Source organism: Neoarius graeffei, chromosome 9 (assembly GCF_027579695.1).
Source record: "Neoarius graeffei isolate fNeoGra1 chromosome 9, fNeoGra1.pri, whole genome shotgun sequence".
NCBI lineage: Eukaryota > Metazoa > Chordata > Actinopteri > Siluriformes > Ariidae > Neoarius > Neoarius graeffei.
The window spans coordinates 85,154,974-85,178,002 of record NC_083577.1 but is presented as its reverse complement, the minus strand read 5'-3'; the positions used below and the strand labels follow the sequence as shown (position 1 = coordinate 85,178,002).

Sequence of the window (23,029 nt, the reverse complement as noted above, 5' to 3'; positions counted from 1 at the left end):
CTTCAGATGGGTAATAGTTCTAGCTTTCGAAAAGAGATCAACTTGGAATCTTTCTAAAACGGGAAACCCTCTGTTCTACATAGAACCTTTCCTCAAGAGTGACAAACAGAAGAACTCTGAGAAGAGGTACGCGCACTCTTAAAAAGTTCCTCATGGGTTCTTTGGATAGTAAAGAGTTAACATTTATAGCATTTTAAAGGAGTTCTACGGAAACCCTCTGTTATGGGGTTCTACAAAGAATCTTTGAGAATTCTTCAAGAGTGATAAACTGAAGAATCCTGGAGAGTGCTCGATGCACTCTTAGAAAAAAGGGTTCCTTAAGAGTACTTTGGATGGTTAACAGGTCTAGATTTCTACTTGGAGGCTTTCTCAAAAGAGAAACTGTTGCTAGGTGGTACATTAAACCTTCCCAGGAGGCTAAACCATAAATCCATATAGGGTTCGAAAGTTAACACTTTTTCTAAGAGCATGGAACTTCTTTTTGTTAAGTGTACAGCAATTCTGCTGAGTAACTCTATTGATCTAGCCCATGAATTAAAAAAAAAAGGGTTCATCACTGGTTCTTCAGGTGGTTAATGTTTCCAGTTTTATAAAAGGGATCAACTTGGAGTCTTTTCTAAAAGGGAAACCGTCTGATACAGGGTTCTACACAGAACGTTTGGGAGTTCCTCAAGAGTGGTTAACTGAGGTACTTTGGATGGTTATTGTTTCTAGATTTCTACTTGGAACATTTTCTGAAAGCCATGGCCTAATGGTTAGAGAAGCAGCTTTGGGACCAAAAAGTTGCCAGTTTGATTCCCTGGACCAGCAGGAATGGCTGAAGTGTCCTTGAACAAGGTGCTTAACCCCCAACTGCTCCCCAGGCTGGTCTGGGTGTGTTGCTCTGGATAAGAGCATCTGCTAAATGTCTCATCTCATCTCATCTCATTATCTCTAGCCGCTTTATCCTTCTACAGGGTCGCAGGCAAGCTGGAGCCTATCCTAGCTGACTACGGGTGAAAGGCGGGGTACACCCTGGACAAGTCGCCAGGTCATCACAGGGCTGACACATAGACACAGACAACCATTCACACTCACATTCACACCTACGGTCAATTTAGAGTCACCAGTTAACCTAACCTGCATGTCTTTGGACTGTGGGGGAAACCGGAGCACCCGGAGGAAACCCACGTGGACACGGGGAGAACATGCAAACTCCACACAGAAAGGCCCTCGCCGGCCACGGGGCTCGAACCCGGACCTTCTTGCTGTGAGGCGACAGCGCTAACCACTACACCACCACGCCGCCCCCATCTGCTAAATGTCATTAATGTAATGTAATGAAAGGGGAAACCCTCTGTCGTCGGGTTGTATATCGAACGAAAGGGTGCAAATATAAGAATGCCTTAGGGTTCTTTTTTCGAAAGGGTGTACAGCAACTCTGCGGAGTACAACTGCTGATCTAGCATACTAATTAAAAAAAAGTTTGTTCTTTAAGGGTTTTTTGGCTGCTTATCAGTTCTAGCTTTCTAAACTGATTCTGCAGGGAATCATTTGAAAACAAACCCCTCTGTTTTACCTTACAGGGCTTTCCTAGAGGTCCAAAGTGAACCCTTTGGAGCACTAAGTGGAATCTTTTTCCCCCCCCAAGAGTGTAAAAACTGTGATCTGTATCTCGATCAGTTCAAATTTCTACAGAACGTTTATACATACAATGGTTGGTCTCTGTAATCATGTGGGCCATGACAAACATCAACCGCACTCTGGACTGATAAAGATCTCTGCAAGTGAATGAATGGAGCAGGAAAAGCTTTCACAGGATGTGAGGTCTTAAAGTGGTGCCTTGGGGAAATGTAAAACAAAAGGGCTAGACCTCAGACATGGCTCAGTGACGCATGGCTTACAAGTTCCTCACGCCCAGCTCTGGAATCCTCAACAGGACCCGTCACAAAACCACAAATCTTACAGCTCACAGGATAACTGCCTTACAGTTTGGGCATCACAGAAAGGCCATACCTGTGCATCGACGATCCCAAAGTGCATTCACAAAGTGCAAATTGTGTTCATCTGCTATACAGTGCAGTGTATAAATAACTGGGTGGATTTTTTTTTTTTTTTACACTCTGTACTCCATCACACTGAAATTACAATAAAGTTAATGTTTACACTGGATTTAATTATACAAGACCAAACTGTGTCTAAACAGTCTCTCTAGTTCACAAGTAAGGAATCAGAAGTAATTGCACCAAAAGCTGAGGTGTCAAACTGAACAACGTAGACTCCAGCTGCAAGTAACACATCTGGAATTAACCCCAGAGCTTTTATTTTCTCTTGTGAACGAAGTGGACAGAGCAACACATTCTTGCGTGACTACAGCACGTCTCTCGGAGATCTCTCAAAGATATTATTGCCGCTACTGAGCCGTTTTCAGACACAAGTCCAGAATTAAGTGCTAAGAATGAACTGTGATTCAGAATTTACATGGAAGTTACTCATACAGGGTACTCGAGTCAAACAGAGCGTCTCGTTTATACACGATTCTGTACTTGGACTTAAGCACAACATCAGCTCGTGTGAAGAACAGGATTAAGTCCAGCTTCACTGTCTAATGGTTTGAAAGTGAGAAATTTATATTTTGGATGTAAATTTAAAAAAAAAAATCATACCATAGCAGCCAATATTAAATACATAAATATGACTATTTAATTACTATTAATAAAACCTAATTAAAGTCCATGAAACATTTTCTTTCTCTTCATGGATCACGTTGGAGGAGACACGTCTTAATCAGAGACATTGTTTGTTTTTTCAGTGGATAAAATTATAAGCTGTTCTTTCATGCTTAGCATATTCTTTCTAAGAGTGTATATCAAATTAACAAAAAAAGTAATAAATATGTGAGGTGAAAATGTGAATTTAACCACAATTAATCTAAACCTGAAAGCGATTAATCAGGAAATTTTGAAATTGCGGGGTTCTGAAATGTCATCATTATACATTAATACAAGATGTTCTAAATGAAAAAAATCAAGCGGACTTATCATTGGTCATTGTGATATCTGTTTATTTCTGTAACATCTCACAAAATATCAGGCCATTCTGTGGTTGGGAAGTTATTTAATTTGAGGGGATTAAAGCAAATAATGTGCATGAAATCGCTCGCTTGGCGCAGTCAAGCAGACAGAGGAAGTCCGTGTGTGTGTGTGTGTGTGTGCGTACGCGCCGGTTTCCCTTTGAGCGTGCACTGACAGTTCCATCATTCTGTCGCTAAACGAACAGCTGATCACACCGAGGTGCTCGCTGAGCACCGATATTTATTAGTTTGGTCCTGCGTTTCCTTTCCTTCGTATATAACATAACATCTTTTCAACTCGCTTTCTTTCCGTTACTGTAGTCGCTCTTTCACGTTTCATTCGCACACTCACGTCCTCCATTTTTCTCTCCTGTTTCAAATTTGTATCCCACAATGCCTTGCGTGAACGGGGAAAGCCCACCACGTGATGCATGACGTAGTATCTTGTATTGGGTCATGGTGAAGCAGGAAAAAATAGTGGAGAATTTAGGACCACGTGAAGATAAATTCATTAAATTGTTCTATTTTAAAAAACGAATAAAATTGGAAGTCTGTGATTCGAATTCAGTAGCTTTTGGTCCATTCAACAAAAATAATTGGGTGTCGGGGAAAATTATTTAAATGACCTGCACTTAAAATCTGAAAGGCAGGACAGCTTTAAAAAAGATGTTAAAGTTTAAAAACCATCAGTCCGTTGGGCCATTTCCCTAGGCGCGGTCATACTGGATTAGCCAAATATATTGGATGGATGTATTAGAAGACAAAAACAAGGGGCGATGCTGCGTGACGCAGGATTCCACACAACAGCATATAGTGTCACGCATCAAACAGATGGCAGATTAGCAGGCGAATATATTTTTAAAATAAAAACAGGCAATAAACTAGCCGCTACTTTATTTTGATTCCTTTTCTAATATTGCATTGGCATAATTTTTGTGGAGAAATACAAACAAATTGACCAAGAAGTCTCGCTAGACCATAATATTATACTATAGTCTAGTTGTCACAACAACAGGACTCTCAGGCACGCTCTGGACAACGCTCGCGCCGAACTGACTCACGCTCGCCGTGAATGACACACCCTGTACGGGATTAAGGTGTAATCAAGGCGCCTAAATAAGGACTCAGAATGCAGACTTACTTTGCGAAGTATTGTGTTGTTGTGACACATTCCTGAGCCTTGTTTGCTGACTGATTTCCTGGTTCTTGTTTCCTGTTCCTTGTTTTTGACCCTGCTTCTCTTTATGAAACTCTGTGCCTTGCTTCAACTTTTGTCTGTCTTACCGTTCACGATATCCGCCTGCCGATTTGGACCGTTTGCCTGTTTGTACTTTTCTTTATAATAAAGATCTGCACTTACATCCGTCTCCATCCATCCCTGACAGAATACTTCGCCCCGCTGACACGAGTACAGCATGCACTTGTACACCTCCTCTGTGCTCATGGAAAATGACATCATGCACGATGGAGTTATGGCGGCCTCCCTGACAAAAAATAGTCCCGTCTATTTTCATCACTTTAGTGGTTATATTGTTAAGAAAAAATTCAACATGTAGCTTTTTTATAAAGGACAGACATAAAGACCGAGTTTTAGCTCAGTTTGTTTCTTTGCAAGATATTTCCTTTAAATTTAGTCGTGTATTTAAGTTACCTTTCAGACCAACCCTTAAATTTAGGAGTAATTTTAAGTACCTTCAGTGAACTTTTTTAAATTCATTAAATACAGTGCCTTGCAAAAGTATTCCCCCCCCCCGGGTGTTTGTCCTGTTTTGTCGCATTACAAGCTGGAATTAAAATGGATTTTTGGACGGTTAGCGCCATTTGATTTACGCAACATGCCGACAACTTTAAAGGTGCACATTGTTGTTTTATTGTGACACAAACAATAATTAAGATGAAAAAAAACCCAGAAATCTGGAGTGTGCATAAGTATTCACCCCCTTTCGTGTGAAACCCCTAAGTAAGAGCCGGTCCAACCAATTCACTTCATAAGTCACATAATTAGTTGATTAAGATCCACCTGTGTGCAATCAAAGTGTCACATGATCTGTCACATGATGTCTGTATAAATCACCCTGTTCTGGAAGGACCCTGACTCTGCAACATAACTAAGCAAGCAACATGAAAACCAAGGAGCCTCCAAACAGGTCAGAGACAAAGTTGTGGAGAAGTGTAGATCAGGGTTGGGTTATAAAAAATATCCCAAACTTTGAATATCCCAGAGAGCTCCATTAAATCCATTATAGCAAAATGGAAAGAATATGGCACCACTACAAACCTGACAAGAGAAGGTCCCGCCCACCAAAACTCTCAGACCGGGCAAGGAGGGCATTAATCAGAGATGCAACAAAGACGCCAACAATAACATTGAAAGAGCTGCAAAGATCCACAGTGAAGATGGGCGTATCTGTCCATAGGACCACTTTAAGCTGTACACTCCACAGAGTGGGCGGGGCTTTATGGAAGAGTGGCCAGAAAAAAGCCATTGCTTAAGAAAACATGTTTGGAGTTTGCCCAACAGCATGTGGCAGACTCCCCAAACACATGGAAGAAGATTCTCTGGTCAAATGAGACAAAAATTGAACTTGTTGGCCATCATGTGAAATGCTATGTGTGATGCAAACCCAACACCCTGAGAACACCATTCCTACAGTGAAGCATGGTGGTGGCAGCATCATGCTGTGGGGATGGTTTTCATCTGCAGGGACAGGAAAGCTGGTCAGGACTGAAGGAAAGATGGATGGCACTAAATACAGGGCAATTCTGGAGGAAAACCTGTTTGAGTCAGCTAGAGGTTTGAGACTGGGACGAAGGTTCACGTTCCAGCAGGACAATGACCCTAAACATACTGCTAAAGCTACACTGAAGTGATTTAAAGGGAAACGTTTAAATGTCTTGGAATGGCCTAGTCAAAGCCCAGACCTCAATCCAATTGAGAGTCTGTGGCATAACTTGAAGATTGCTGTACACCAACGCAACCCATCTAACTTGAAGGAGTTGGAGCAGTTTTGCCTTGAGGAATGGGCAAAAATCCCAGTGGCTAGATGTGCTAAGCTAATAGAGACATACCCCAAGAGACTTGCAGCTGGAATTGCAGCAAAAGATGGCTCTACAAAGGATTGACTTTTTTGGGGGTGGGGGGTGGAATACTCCAGATTTCTGTTTTTTCATCTTAATTATTGTTTGTGTCACAATAAAAAAAAGTGCACCTTTAAAGTTGTCGGCATGTTGTGTAAATCAAATGGTGCTAACCGTCCAAAAATCCATTTTAATGTTTTTTTTTTCTTGCTTTTATGTTTCATGGTATTTCATTTAAATGACAGGAAAAAAAATCCACTTTCCTTCTTCAGTGTGCATTTTTAGAGGGGTTTAAAGGCAAGGGCTTTTTATTTTATTTTATTTTTTGAAAGTGATGATTTGGATGCTATTCAAAGCACAAGAGATGCAGGAAAAATCAGGCAACCTTGCAGATAATTTGTGCAATTTGAATGCAAGCCTGAAGCCTCTATTTTAAGCATCCTGTAGTCAGGGGTCCACGGTAAAGGCCTTTCCACACCATGGGTGTCTTTTTTTCTTTTTTCCGCGTGATGAATTCACATGTCGATATGTTTTATCAAACTGTTGTTTTAGTAATGAGTACTTTCACACAGAAGGTGAATAAAACGCAGCGTGAAAGCGGCATGCATTTTTCGCAACAAGGCTGAGTTTTCCGAGATTTCGCACCGTGAATAAACGCATCAACCAATCATGTTGTCTGGAACAAACATCCGCACACGTAGTGACCTCGAAAACAGCCGGCAAAGCAGCCTCGAATGTAGCAGCGAGCTTCGTACCTCACTGATTAACCTCTTCATGGAGTCGTATTCTCCGAGCAGGTAGTAGATGTCGTTCTCGCTGGAGCGCAGGCTCTTGCTGCTGAAGTACTTGGCCATATGGCTGGGGTGAGGGTTCACATCCTCTTCAAACTGCCTCCACTGGGTCAACTGGAGGAGGAAGAACAGACATACAAGATGGTTCTGGTGAATACAAGAGGTTGCATGTCTATTTCTTCCTGCTGTACGGTTTTCTTTATGATCGAAGTTCAGAGTTGGTTGTTTCGTTTTTTTTTTTTTTTAACAGATGTGCATGATTCATCATTCAGCCCTTTCTTTACCATCAATTCCAGTGAATCATGCTTGCATGTTCTCCTTTAAACCTGTCACAAATGTGACCGCTCCCTGGCCTTGAGGTGAAGTGCAGTGTGTGTGTGTGTGTGTGTGTGTGTGTGTGTGTGTGTGTAATTACCACAGAAAAGAATTTTACTCTAGATACTAAAGAGAAAACCATCGCAGGTTGGATGATGGACACGCTGTTAAATACAATGCTTCTGGAATTTGAGGAAGCAATTGAATATTTAGTATTTTGTAAATTTAATTCAAATGTCAGTCATAAATAAACCTACAGCCAACAGGCACTCTGGGAAAGAGCTGACATCCGCAACGTCGTCTCTACACTGATGATGTTCGCTGAGTCACCAAAGCCTGAGCTGACTTTGCTGATTGATGATGTCTCTATTTATTTATTTATAGAGCAAGTAAAAGTTTGACTTTGTGTAATGGGAGTAGAACGATCCCTTTGAGTATCGAACATTTTCTGTCCCCATGTGAAAGCTTGTCAGCCGTTCGATTTCATAAAACTGGTGAAATTTAGTTCCGTCTGAAATGTGGTGATTGTGATATCTGTTTATTTCTGTAATATCTCACAAAATATCAGGCCATTCTGTGGCTGGGAAGTTATTTAATTTGAGGGGATTAAAGCAAATAATGTGCATGAAATCGCTCGCTTGGCGCAGTCAAGCAGACAGAGGAAGTCCGTGTGCGCATGCGCAGGTTTACCTTCTTCTTTTGGGTTTTACGGCAGCTGGCATCCACAGTGTTGCATTACTGCCATCTACAGGTTTACCTTTGAGCGTGCACTGACAGTTCCATCATTCTGTCACTAAACGAACAGCTGATCACACCGAGGTGCTCGCTGAGCGCCCATATTTATTAGTTTGGTCCTGCGTTTCCTTTCCTTCATGCATAACATAACGTCTTTTCTTCTCGCTTTCTTTCCGTTACTGTAGTCAGTCTTTCACATTTCATTCGCACACTCACGTCCTCCATTTTGTTTCAAATTTTGCAAATCCCACAACGCCTTGCGTGAACGGGGAAAGCCCACCATGTGATGGATGACGTAGTATCTTGAATCGGGTCACGATGAAGCAGGAGAATTTAAGGCTACATGGAGATAAATTAATTAATTGTTCTATTTCAGGGGTTTTCAAAGTGTGGGACAGTCCGCCCCCCCTCAGAGAGCAAATAAACAACAGCGCCCCCCACACAATTTTTGTTGTTGCTATAGTTAAAGGTCCCATGGCATGAAACTTTCACTTTCTGAGGTTTTTTAACGTTAAAATGAGTTCCTCTGACCTTCTTAAGTCACCCCAGTGGCTAGAAATTTCATAATGTGTAAACCAAACTATGCCCAACATTTGAGAATGGCGCGTGAAAACGGCGCGTTGATAAACTCTTCCCTTTACTACGTCAGCAAGGGAGATGATCCCCACGCCCCCCCTCTGGATTCCCACCCACTGTATGGATTGCCCCACCCAGTTGTAGTGAGGAGACCATAGAGGACACAACAACATGGCACCACCTAAGCGAGCGAAACATGGAAGTTGCGCTGTACATGGATGTGACAACACAGAAAGGAGTCTGTTTTTACTGCCGACGGGAGAACCCCTGAAGACACAGTGGCTTAATTTTATTTACTTCAATAATACGCCGTCGAGTCTACCTAAGACGGTGTATGTTTGTCGGAAGCATTTTCCTGATGAATGTTTCCACAACTTGGGACAGTACAGGGCAGGTTTTGCACATCAACTGTCACTGAAGCCTGGGTTCATACCAAGCATCCCTGCCGCATCAGCCACAAACACCCAACAAGTAAGTGTATAACTGTTAAGTCGTTTTGCCGTGTTTTAAAATCGGTGCCACGTTAGCCTTGCAATGGCTACATTAGCTGTGCAGCTAACCGCTTCCTGCAGTTAGCCAGGTACTGTGCGCTACAAAACCAAAAAGCATGCAGCATGCTCTGTTATAATAGCCAATCAAAACAGTTTTTACAAAGACACCCACATTCTTTTTTTAAGTCATTCATTCATTTTATTTGTTTGTTTGTTCAGTAAAAACCCAAACATTTGTTGAATTTATTTTATTTCCTCGCGTCGCACCTTAATGACGTCAGCGCGCGGTATTTTTCCCTTCGCGGTTTGTTCCTTCTCTCTCGCCATAGTAAGACACCCACATCCGCTTGTTCTGACCCACTGGAGGTAGCGTCACAGTGCTGTTAGCCAATCAGAGGTAACACGTTTACATGTCATGAATATTAATGATAAGACCCGCCCCCACCCTCTACCCTTCCCCGCCTCCTGCTTCTCATTAGCAAAACGACGCACTGGGAAAAGCGCTGAAATGGGGCTTTCTCCCAGGAGGCTATATCTACGTGCCGAGGGTTCATTTCGAGAAAGGCTGCGGATATAACATCCGGAAACCTCCACGAGCCCGTTTAAAGCATCAACAAACCACCATGCCATGGGACCTTTTAAATGTTCCATTCGTATTTTTAAAAATGGTTGTTGTACACATTTTTATTTTTTTTCTTTTACACATTTTAAACATCTGTGCTTTTTTTTAAACATCTTGTTTTACACATTTTAAACATCTCATAGCATCGTTAGCTAGCACCTCTTGGCAGACAACACACTGTGGCAGTGGAGCATCTTCAGATCCAGTCCATGAAAATCCAAACTTTAAATAATCGTGGTCATACTTCCTTCTTTTTTTGCTTGGCCCAGACTCTGTCTCCTCACTCACTGGAGCTTTAGGTACTAAAAATCGATCCATTTTGTCTCTGGCAAAGGCTAGCTGAAGTTTGCTAAATGTCCGCAATAGTAACTTATTCTGGTTTATTTTTCCTCATGTTGCGCCCCCCCCGAAGAACTCTGGTGCCCCCTAGTGGAGGCATGCCCCACACTTTGAAAAGCCCTGTTCTATTTTAAAAAAATGAATAAAATTGGAAGTCTGGAACTCGAATTCAGTAGCTTTCGGTCCACTAAACAAAAATAACTGGGTGTCGGGGAAAATTCTTTTTATGACCTACACTTGAAAAATCTGAAAGGTGGTCTACCTTTACATGGCTGCTTGTTTCTCACCTGGGGCACAAATATAAGGCAGTTAATGGCAGTGGTGCAGATGAAGATGGTCCCTGAAAGCATGCCGTAGACCAGGTTGGGCCACGAGTGCAGGTAGAGAGAGACAGGGATGGCCAAAGTGGTGGATGCAGCGACCAGGTACACAGCAGTCATGATGGTCAGGGATTGGTTGACTGGAGGCAGGCTAACGCTACAGGTCAGTCCAGCTAGGTACGTGCCGTACACCAGTAGACCAGCCTACAGCACAGAACAGGAGTATCATGTTAAGTAAGGATTAAAACATCATGGTGCTGTTATAGGAAGGTAATCAGCGATCATGCTGGTGTAATGCAGTCTGATGTGAAGAACAGCTACAGTTACCATCCTGAAGCGGAATATTATCCTTATAACAACATATCTGGCATCGCAAGAGTTTTATTCCTCTTATAGCACAGCAACATTTTGAAAATTTAGTAAAGCATATCACATTGTGCTTTTTAACCGTTTATAGTAACATCTGATATTTGATGTTGATGGATCGTCCTCCACACAAGTTCATTCCTGTTATCAGCTACGTCTAGCTGTACAAACAGTTGTTCCCTCACCAGCCTCACTCACTTCTCTCTCGGAGTTAATATACAGAATTAGATTTGTGTCAAAAGTCTCATCTCATCTCATTATCTGTAGCCGCTTTATCCTGTTCTACAGGGTCGCAGGCAAGCTGGAGCCTATCCCAGCTGACTACGGGCGAAAGGCGGGGTACACCCTGGACAAGTCGCCAGGTCATCACAGGGCTGACACATAGACACAGACAACCATTCACACTCACATTCACACCTACGCTCAATTTAGAGTCACCAGTTAACCTAACCTGCATGTCTTTGGACTGTGGGGGAAACCGGAGCACCCGGAGGAAACCCACGCGGACACGGGGAGAACATGCAAACTCCACACAGAAAGGCCCTCGCCGGCCACGGGGCTCGAACCCAGGACCTTCTTGCTGTGAGGCGACAGCGCTAACCACTACACCACCATGCCGCCTGTGTCAAAAGTATCAAAAGAAAAAAAAAATCAGTTTGAAATTCTTCTGAGGAACCGAAACTGTCTTACAGCTTTAAAGCTGTGTTCTAAAGAACTTCTGTCCTGTTGGGTGGAAAACTTAGCGATTCTTACAAAACACTGACACGAAAGAATGTTTCACAAATATCTCCTTATACAAATGGGATATCACACTGTGGTCAGAAGTTTACATACAGTGACATGAACGTCATGGCAATATTTGGGCTTTCAGTAATTTCTTTGAACTGTTCTTTTTCTGTGGCAGAATGATTGTACAGCATACAGCTTTAATTAAAAAAACAAAACACTAGAATTTGGTGCACAAGTTTTAATTTTCTTTGGGTTTTCTGAAATCAACACAGGGTCAAAATTAACATTTTTGTTTACCATGAACAAGCTTCTGGCAGAATTCTGGTTGGATATTTCACGACTAGAATTGGTCGAGTTCAATTAAATTTTTTTTTTTTTTCTTGGCATGGACTTGACTTATAAGCACGGTCCATATATTTTCAATAGGGTTGAAGTCAGGACTTGTTTTAAGCTTAATGTTAGCCTGCTTTATCCTCCATGACCAGCTCTGATGCGTGTTTGGGTTCATTGTCCTGTTGTAACTCCCAAGTCCCAAGTCATGTTCAAGTTTCTGATGGTTTATGCTGAAGAATTCTGAGGTAGTCCTCCTTCTTCATTATTCCATCCACTTTGTGCAATGAACCAGTTCCACTGGCAGCAAAACAGCCCCAGAGCATGATGATCCTACCACCACCACCAGCTGGTACAGTGTTCCTCTGTACATGGTGGTCACTGTGGCCAAGCAACTCAATCTTTGTCTCATCTGACCATACAGCTTTCCTCCAGAAAGCGTTTTCTTTGTTAACTTTAGTTAAGCTTGAAGGTGACAATTTTGGAGCAGGGGGTTATTTCTTGGATAGCAGCCTCTTAGTCCATGGTGATCTGAACTGCAGACAGTGATCCATCAGCTTCCAGTTCATGGCAGGGCTGTGCCATGGTGGTTCCCAGGTTGTTCCTGACCATCCAACCCAATTTCCTTTCAGCTGAGGGTGACAATTTGGGTTTTCTTGAAGCAAAGTGGCTTGGCAAAGTGACTACACCTCACAATGACTTGGATACAATTGTTTAGAAATGGTTCCAAGAGACATTCCGGAGTTGTGTATATCTGCCATCCTCTTTTTCAGATCTGCACTGAGCTCCTTGGACTTTCCCATTTTACTCCGTGTTGGTCAATCCAGTGAGTGCTGTAAACAAACCCTTTTTATGAAGGCACAGAGAAGCTAAAAGCTGTAGTCAATCATGATCACTAACAGGAAGTTAAGAGACCTCGGCCTTGGCAAGATAAGAGACATTTTGGAAGTTTCAGCACCTCCGAATTAATAATCTAAGTGAGTGTATGTAAACTTTTAACCTTGTGTTGATTTCAGAAAACCCAAAGAAAATTAAAACTTGTGCACCAAATTCTAGTGTTTAGTTTTTTAATTAAAGCTGTATGCTGTACAATCATTCTGCCACAGAAAAAGATCAGTTCAAAGAAATTACTGAAAGCCCAAATATTGCCATGACATTCATGTAAACTTCTGACCACAACTGTAACAATAATATTTTGTATTCATTTATTATGAACTGGATTTTACTGTACAACATCTACCATAAAGACCCATATACATTTTACATTGCGGGCATTTAGCAGATGCTCTTATCCAGAGCAACGTACAACACACCCAGAGCAACCTGGGGAGCAGTTAGGGTTGGCTGCCTGGTTCAAGGGCACTTCAGCCATTCCTGCTGGTCCAGGGAATCAAACCAGCAACCTTTTGGTCCCAAAGCTGTTTCTCGAACCATTAGGCCAATGGCTTCCCCCCATTTGAATTACAGCCAGGACCACTGTCAGAGGTGCTGTTATAGAAAATTGATCAACACCTTCTGACCAATCCGATTAGAGAATTCAATAGCTCTGTGGTATCAAGGACAAATAAAACTAACACTAAACTCCAGACAGATGATTACTGATTATTGGTTCCAGTGATGTGTAAACAAACATCATCCTAAATGTTATATCTGAAATGTTTTCAGCATCTAAAATATTGCCATTGTTTTGCATGACCCTGTTACCCTGAAAGAGCAGAAGGATGAACTTCTGGAAAAGGGTCCAGGACTGTTTCAGTCAGCAACAGAGCAGCTTTAAACAACCAGAAGATCAGCACCTCGACCGCAGTCAGGCTGAACATTATTGAATGAACACTGCATATAATTTATAGTTACATTTATTTGAAAGTCAATACTGAGATTAAACACAGCCTGAAATGTTCATTCCATCGAGTTTGGGTCGTTATTACCGACATGATCTCAGATGAAATCTGGACAAATTCAAACAAATGAAGGTATTGTGATTGGATTTTATTCAGTTTCATATGAAACAGTAACTCATATCTAATCCTAACCTTAACTTCTGTATTTTTATACAGCTTGAGTTGTGAGAATATTCAGTCCATCTTTATTAGCGTGTCAGTTAGACAGAATGGAGCACAGCCCTGAGCGCACTGCCCCCCCCCCCCCGCATAACACTGCCTGCTTTTATTATCGTTCAAACCCAGCAGAGATTTCACTCAGACTCTAAACACACGGAGCGCAGACATCAATCAACAACACGGCTTTCACACTGTACATCACAAACCATAACGACCTTCACACTTATCACTCAGGTACAGACACACAGATAGATAGTGTACACACAGACAGACAGACAGACAGACAGGCAGAGTGTACACACATACAGGCAGACAGACAGATAGTGTACAGACAGACAGGCAGGCAGGCAGATATAGATAATGTACACACAGACAGACAGTGTACACACAGACAGACAGACAGACAGATACTGTACACACAGACAGGCATGCAGGCAGATATAGATACCGTACAGACAGACAGACAGGTAGACACACAAATATAGATACTGTACATAGACGGACAGGCAGGCAGATATAGATTCTGTGGACAGACAGACAGACAGACAGACAGAAATAATGTAGACAGACAGACATAGATACTGTACAAAGACAGACAGATATAGATAATGTAGACAGACAGATTTAGAGAGATAGACAGATACAGACAGACAGATAGATAGATAGATAGATAGATAGATAGATAGATACTGTCGACAGACAGACAGGCACATAGATAGATAGATAGATAGATAGATAGATAGATAGATAGATAGATAGATAGATACTGTAGACAGACAGAAAGATAGATAGATACTTTAGACAGACAGACAGAAAGACATAGATAGATAGATAGATAGATAGATAGATAGATAGATAGATAGATAGATACTGTGGGCAGACAGACAGATATATAGATATTGCAGGCAGACAGACAGACAGTTATAGATACTGTACATCGACAGATAGATAGATAGATAGATAGATAGATAGATAGATAGATAGATAGATAGATAGAGTGCTGAGCGTAAATGATTGCACCCCCTTTGAAAAGTAACATTTTAAACAATATCTCAATGAACACAAACAATTTCCAAAATGTTGACAAGACAAAGTTTAATATAACATCTGTTTAACTTATAACGTGAAAGTAAGGTTAATAATATAACTTAGATTACACATTTTTCAGTTTTACTCAAATTAGGGTGGTGCAAAAATGAGTACACCCCACAACAAAAACTACTACATCTAGTGCTTTGTATGGCCGCCATGATTTTTAATGACAGCACCAAGTCTTCTAGGCATGGAATGAACAAGTTGGCGACATTTTGCAACATCAATCTTTTTCCATTCTTCAACAACGACCTCTTTTAGTGACTGGATGCTGGATGGAGAGCGATGCTCAACTTGTCTCTTCAGAATTCCCCATAGGTGTTCAATTGGGTTCAGATCAGGAGACGTACTTGGCCACTGAATCACTTTCACCCTGTTCTTCTTCAGAAATCCAACAGTGGTCTTAGATGTGTGTTTAGTCATGTTGGAAAAGTGCATGACGACCAAGGGCACGGAGTGATGGTAGCATCTTCTCTTTCAGTATAGAGCAATACGTCTGTGAATTCATGATGCCATCAATGAAATGCAGCTCCCCGACACCAGCAGCACTCATGCAGCCCCACATAAGGACACTGCCACCACCATGTTTCACTGTAGGCACCAGGCAGTTTTCTTTGTATTCCTCACCTTTGCGATGCCATACAGTTTTGAAGCCATCAGTTCCAAAAACATTTATCTTGGTCTCATCACTCCAGAGTATAGAGTCCCAGTAGTCTTCATCTTTGTCAGCATGGGCCCTGAAAAACTCTAGGTGGGCTTTTTTGTGCCTGGGCTTTAGGAGAGGCTTCTTTCATGGACGGCATCCATGCATGCCGTTCCTCTGCAGTGTACGCCGTATTGTGTCACGGGAAATAGTCACCCCAGTTTGGCTTTCTACTTCTTTAGATAACTGCACTGAACTCGCATGCCGATTTTCTTCAACCCTTCTCATCAGAAGACGCTCCTGTCGAGGTGTTAACTTCCGTGGACGACCTGGACGTCTCTGTGAGATGGCTGCAGTTCCATCTTTCTTAAATTTTTGTACCACTTTTGCTACAGTATTCTGACTGATAATTAAAGCTTTGCTGATCTTCTTGTAGCCTTCACCTTTGTGGTGTAAAGAAATTATTTTCTTTGGGGAATTCTGAAGAGACAAGTTGAGCATCGCTCTCCATCCAGCATCCAGTCACTAAAAGATGTCATTGTTGAAGAATGGAAAAAGATTGATGTTGCAAAATGTCGCCAACTTGTTCATTCCATGCCTAGAAGACTTGGTGCGGTCATTAAAAATCATGGAGGCCATACAAAGTACTAGATGTAGTAGTTTTTGTTGTGGGGTGTACTTATTTTTGCACCACCCTAATTTAGGTAAAACTGAAAAATGTGTAATCTAAGTTATATTATTAACCTTACTTTCACTTTACAGCCCCGATTCCAAAAAAGTTGGGACAAAGTACAAATTGTAAATAAAAACGGAATGCAATGATGTGGAAGTTTCAAAATTCCATGTTTTATTCAGAATAGAACATAGATGACATATCAAATGTTTAAACTGAGAAAATGTATCATTTAAAGAGAAAAATTAGGTGATTTTAAATTTCATGACAACAACACATCTCAAAAAAGTTGGGACAAGGCCATGTTTCCCACTGTGAGACATCCCCTTTTCTCTTTACAACAGTCTGTAAACGTCTGGGGACTGAGGAGACAAGTTGCTCAAGTTTAGGGATAGGAATGTTAACCCATTCTTGTCTAATGTAGGATTCTAGTTGCTCAACTGTCTTAGGTCTTTTTTGTCGTATCTTCCGTTTTATGATGCGCCAAATGTTTTCTATGGGTGAAAGATCTGGACTGCAGGCTGGCCAGTTCAGTACCCGGACCCTTCTTCTACGCAGCCATGATGCTGTAATTGATGCAGTATGTGGTTTGGCATTGTCATGTTGGAAAATGCAAGGTCTTCCCTGAAAGAGACGTCGTCTGGATGGGAGCATATGTTGCTCTAGAACCTGGATATACCTTTCAGCATTGATGGTGTCTTTCCAGATGTGTAAGCTGCCCATGCCACACGCACTAATGCAACCCCATACCATCAGAGATGCAGGCTTCTGAACTGAGCGCCGATAACAACTTGGGTCGTCCTTCTCCTCTTTAGTCCGAATGACACGGCGTCCCTGATTTCCATAAAGAACTTCAAATTTTGATTCGTCTGACCACAGAACAGTTTTCCACTTTGCCACAGTCCATTTTAAATGAGCCTTGGCCCAGAGAAGACGTCTGCACTTCTGGATCATGTTTAGATACGGCTTCTTCTTTGAACTATAGAGTTTTAGCTGGCAACGGCGGATGGCACGGTGAATTGTGTTCACAGATAATGTTCTCTGGAAATATTCCTGAGCCCATTTTGTGATTTCCAATACACAATATAGGGGGATTGGTGATCCTCTTCCCATCTTTACTTCTGAGAGCCGCTGCCACTCCAAGATGCTCTTTTTATACCCAGTCATGTTAATGACCTATTGCCAATTGACCTAATGAGTTGCAATTTGGTCCTCCAGCTGTTCCTTTTTTGTACCTTTAACTTTTCCAGCCTCTTATTGCCCCTGTCCCAACTTTTTTGAGATGTGTTGCTGTCATGAAATTTCAAATGAGCCAATATTTGGCATGAAATTTCAAAATGTCTCACTTTCGACATTTGATATGTTGTCTATGTTCTATTGTGAATACAATATCAGTTTTTGAGATTTGTAGATTATTGCATTCCGTTTTTATTTACAATTTGTACTTTGTCCCAACTTTTTTGGAATCGGGGTTGTAGATAGATAGATAGAGAGTACTTTATTGATTTATAAAGTATTTCTTGTTGCAGTAATACAGTAAACCACAGGATTATTTGTAACAGTAAATTCGGTGCACTGGTGACGTTCTGACCTGAGAATCACGAGCTTCACCAAGCATTCGGAAGGAAAAACATGAAACTTTTTTCATCCGGTGAGCGAAATAGAATTAATTGCACAGTCTCAAATATTGTGTAAGTATGAGACTGTAATTATTTCCCGGACGAGTCCGATCCCTCTACCTGCTGAGAGTCACGGAGCGATCATTTACACACCGCGTTTTATTTTTAGCCTCATTACTCTTTCATCATTACATGCTCATTACTTAATTATGAAGACATTTATAATCTGAACTGGGTGCAGTAGAGGGGTGTGTGGGTAAAACCATTCCGCAGGAAAACTCCAGGACTATAAGCGAGGCATTCACAGGTCTGATGTGCGTGTGTTCTTACCTTGACTGCACAGAGGAGGAGAACCCACAGGTCAGAGTAGTGAGAGGAACAGGAGCCCATCTGAGACAAGGAGTAACGTACATCAAACTCCACCACCTAATGCAGACAGAGACAACAAAACCTCCTGACGTAAACATGAGCACTTTTACACACAATACAGAAGTCTGACTGTACAATTCTTCACACTGCTGGAGAACACAGACTTCAGTCCTGGACCGTTTCAGACAGGTGTGTGGAAATACACTGATTTTCTTTTAATCGGAATCACCTGTGTGTTACCAGCAGGGGGCAGTAATAACTATTCTATACTTCTGAAGAAAACCATGTTCAGCATCACCAGCACTTTTTTTTTAATGCAAAAGGACTAGTGATACAGTTTTTCTCAGTCGCTTTGGTGCATTTCCAAAATCAGAATTTAAATTTGCTGTTTGTTCAAACTCCACATCATCAGGTCAACCGTAAACACCATAAAAGCAATTTCTTATTATCCTGAACAAACAGCAAATGCTTTGGTACGTCCATGAAAATGATTGTGTACAATTATCTCCTGGGTTTTACATTATCAACTGCTCACGTCATGCCGGTTAAAATGCATCACCGTGGTTCTCTGTCCACCCAAAACATCTCGGCATTATTTCATTGCTTGAGTCTCATCTCATCTCATTATCTCTAGCCGCTTTATCCTTCTACAGGGTCGCAGGCAAGCTGGAGCCTATCCCAGCTGACTACGGGCGAAAGGCGGGGTACACCCTGGACAAGTCGCCAGGTCATCACAGGGCTGACACATAGACACAGACAACCATTCACACTCACATTCACACCTACGCTCAATTTAGAGTCACCAGTTAACCTAACCTGCATGTCTTTGGACTGTGGGGGAAACCGGAGCACCCGGAGGAAACCCACGCGGACACGGGGAGAACATGCAAACTCCACACAGAAAGGCCCTCGCCGGCCACGGGGCTCGAACCCGGACCTTCTTGCTGTGAGGCGACAGCGCTGTTCTGATAATCAGTCAATCATATTTCATACATTTAAATTACTTTTTTGGTAAATGTGTCCTAAATTGATTAAATGTTCTCAGGTGAATCTTAACTTTCACTTATAAAGGGGAATGTGTGAAGCATCAGACCAACCAGGGGAGCCGTGGCCTAATGGTTAGAGCTGCAGCTTTGAGCCCAAAAGGTCACCGGTTTGATTCCCCAGACCAGCAGGAGCAAAGCACCTAACCACCAGCTGTTATGTTGTATGTTGCTCTGGATAAGAGTGTCTACTAAATCAGGGCTTTTCAAAGTGTGGGGCGTGCCTCCCCTGGGGGGCGCCAGAGTTCTTCAGGGTGGGCACAACGTGAGGAAAAATAAACCAGAATAAGTTACTATTGCGGACATTTAGCGAACTTCAGCTAGCCTTTACCAGAGACAAAATGGATCGATTTTTAGTACCTAAAGCTACAGTGAGTGAGGAGACAGAGTCTGGGCCAAGCAAAAAAACAGAGCCTCCAGGATTTCGTGATGTTGCGATTTGCAACTTCAATGCAAATTCAACCAATCCCCGCGAATTCAGGGCGGTGTTGCAATTATATCCAATCACCACAACTTTCCCGCAAATTTGACCAATCGTTGGCATCGTCTTGAAGTGACGTCGACAAACTACCTTCCGCCTTACTTCCGTGTATACATTCAAGAGAAGCAGCATGTGCGCAGTGTTGCCAGATTGGGCGGTTTTAAGTGCATTTTGGCGGATTTTGAACATATTTTGGACTGGAAAATGTCAGCAGTATCTGGTAACACTGCATGTGCGAGTCAGTGTTTATGTAGGCTTAAATTCTGTTACTGAAAGTGTGTTATGTTTACAGTGAAGGACTGTGTGCACTTTACATTATTATTTTACTTAATACAAGAAATTAATGGATGCCAACATTTTTGCCAAAATGGTATTTTATTTTCCATTGTTTAGGCAGCTTCAGCATCATACTGTGAGATTCTGTTCAAATTGTTTTTTCTTCTATGAAGCCTGAGCCATTTATTTTATTAGTTTATAATTATTGTTTAATTTAGTCTTCAGGAGAGACTGCCTGCACACAGTACTAGTATTAATAGTTTTTTTTCTTACATGAAAGCTGAGGCATTTATATTATATTTTAAGGTAACTTCATGTTGTGCTGTGAGGTTCTCTGCACTTTAACTTTTGAACCAACAGGTGCATTTGGATAAGTAAAGCCTATTTTTCTGCATTTTTGTAGTCCTGGTCATCTTTTATATTGGTAAAGTTGTTTATAGGACCATTTCTCAGTGTCTTTGTTTTTTTAATCAATAGTTTTTCAGTAATAACTTAATATTTAACATATCACTCAATTTTAATCACAAAAAGAGAAAATCGCAACAATTTCTCGCAACTTTCACTTCCTCCCGCAATGTAATCGCAACAAAAACCTAAAAAACACTGCAACTTTCATCGCAATTTTTTGGAAAACCCCCGCAACATCAGACATTTTAGCCCGCAACAATCACAAAAAAGGCCTGCGGAATCCTGGGGGGACTGGAAAAAGAAGGAAGTATGACCACGATTATTTAAAGTTTGGATTTTCATGGACTGGATCTGAAGATGCTCCACTGCCACAGTGTGTTGTCTGCCAAGAGGTGCTAGCTAACGATGCTATGAGATGTTTAAAATGTGTAAAACAAGATGTTTTAAAAAGCACAGATGTTTAAAATGTGAAAAATAAAAAAATAAAAATGTGTACAACAACCATTTTTTAAAAATACGAATGGAACATTAAGTATAGCAACAACAAAAATTGTGGTGGGGGGGCGCTGTTGTTTATTTGCTCTCCGAGGGGGGCGGACTCTCCCACACTTTGAAAACCCCTGTACTAAATGATATTAATGTAACGTGATTAACCGGTTCTCTACAATAGCTCAGAGGTGAATCCCATGAACCTTCATTTGGCAAGCATTCTATTTATTTATTTATTCATTCATTCCACGAAATCGGGTCGTACATGAGCTGATGGCCGACGAGTCGCGTAGCACTGAGTTGTCTATAATCCGTGGACGATGAGATTAAGTGGAATAGCTGTTTTATTCTGTCCACATTCACTAGATTTTGAGAAACTGAGCATTTTTATTTTGATTTTTTGCAAATTCGATAAATAAAAACTTTATTTTTATTTCAGAATAGTCATAATCTGTCAGAATAGAATAATCTGACAAAATCATGTATGACTTCATTTCGTGGAATAACTGTTAATATATATATATATATATATATATATATATATATATATATATATATATATATATATATATATATATTACATAGAATAAAATAAAAATAAAAAAAAATTCTGTGTTTTATTCCCTTTGCTTTGAAATTGCAAGGAGTAAGATTTCAGATAAAACAACAACAACCCGGAAACCTGTCGTACAGTTTCCGGAGTGTCAAACAACATTTCTGCCATCTTTATATCCTCAAACATTACATCCTTTTATAGACTAAAAATCAATAAATTCTTAAAGTAAAGTTTCTCAAGTAAGTGCTCACTGCACAAAATACCCCAGAATCCGGAGAGGGTTTTGCCTGGATATCAAAGTATGACCCACGTACAGTATGATGAAATCCATGTTGGGTCCTTTCCAGTTACGGCATTGCCAAAAGATTTCCAGATATGCTCCAGATACAAATCTATGTTCTTGCAAGAGTTTAAAAAGATATGTCATCATTCTTGGGGGGCGGCACGGTGGTGTAGTGGTCAGCGCTGTCGCCTCACAGCAAGAAGGTCCGGGTTCGAGCCCCGTGGCCGGCGAGGGCCTTTCTGTGTGGAGTTTGCATGTTCTCCCCGTGTCCGCGTGGGTTTCCTCCGGGTGCTCCGGTTTCCCCCACAGTCCAAAGACATGCAGGTTAGGTTAACTGGTGACTCTAAATTGACCGTAGGTGTGAATGTGAGTGTGAATGGTTGTCTGTGTCTATGTGTCAGCCCTGTGATGACCTGGCGACTTGTCCAGGGTGTACCCCGCCTTTTGCCCGTAGTCAGCTGGGATAGGCTCCAGCTCGCCCGCGACCCTGTAGAACAGGATAAAGCGGCTACAGATAATGGATGGATCATTCTTGGGGTTTTGGGTGCAGTGGATGGGTTCCATATAAGATCAGATCTATGTTCAGTTTTGACAAAGAAACAAATAAATACTTTATACATCCAGTCAGCCTTACAGCTGCGTTCTGAGCTTTTGTGCTGTACCTTGACCACAGCGCTGACTGATTGGGAACATGTCACAGGGTCGGTGAGACTCCACACAGCCAGAATCAGCACATCCACCATGACCAACAGAGCCACCAAACCCATCAGCCGAATATCACGGATGATCTGAAAGACAGAAATCAGCAAAAGGCTCGTATACAAATTCTTAATGGTGATATATTATCCCCCTTTTTTCTACAACTTGTCACAGTTCCCTGAGGTCTTAATGAAATGTTTGTAACTGTACGGCTGGGGAAGAATTTTGTCGCGACCTTCATGCATATGGACTTTGTGAGGAGTGATGAGTAAACAAAGAAACAGCTGGGGACTTTAGTGCTTTGTGACTAAAAAAGTACCGTAAAATAACAACACATAGCAAGAAAAGTACTTGGAAAACACTAAGGCCAGAGCTGAGAGGGAAATACAAACCTTTCACCAAGCAATCACTGCAAACTCGAGCACGCTTCGACTCGGCTCCCTTTGATTTCAGTCAGAGGTTCGAAAGCCACCTTTCTCCACGTCGTTTTTGAAATCCTGTGTTCGTTCACCCTTTTTTATTACAACCCCGATTCCAAAAAAGTTGGGACAAAGTACAAATTGTAAATAAAAACGGAATGCAATGATGTGGAAG

General features: G+C 41.6%; 1 protein-coding gene across 4 annotated transcripts in view; it reads right to left on the bottom strand.

Moving 5' to 3' along the window:
• The window catches only part of gpr156 (G protein-coupled receptor 156), a 115,541-nt gene that overhangs the window by 9,562 nt on the left and 82,950 nt on the right, over window positions 1–23,029 (bottom strand). For all 4 annotated transcript variants that reach the window (XR_009655393.1, XM_060930414.1, XM_060930413.1 and 1 more), the window contains exons 6-9: window positions 22,399–22,524; window positions 18,162–18,257; window positions 10,287–10,523; window positions 6,886–7,035 (exon numbers count right to left, since the gene is read on the bottom strand). Coding sequence is in view for 3 of the 4 variants with exons in the window: in XM_060930414.1 (XP_060786397.1) it covers window positions 6,886–7,035; window positions 10,287–10,523; window positions 18,162–18,257; window positions 22,399–22,524 (609 nt within the window). In the remaining variant the exon portion in view is untranslated. The remainder of the gene's footprint in view (window positions 1–6,885; window positions 7,036–10,286; window positions 10,524–18,161; window positions 18,258–22,398; window positions 22,525–23,029) is intronic.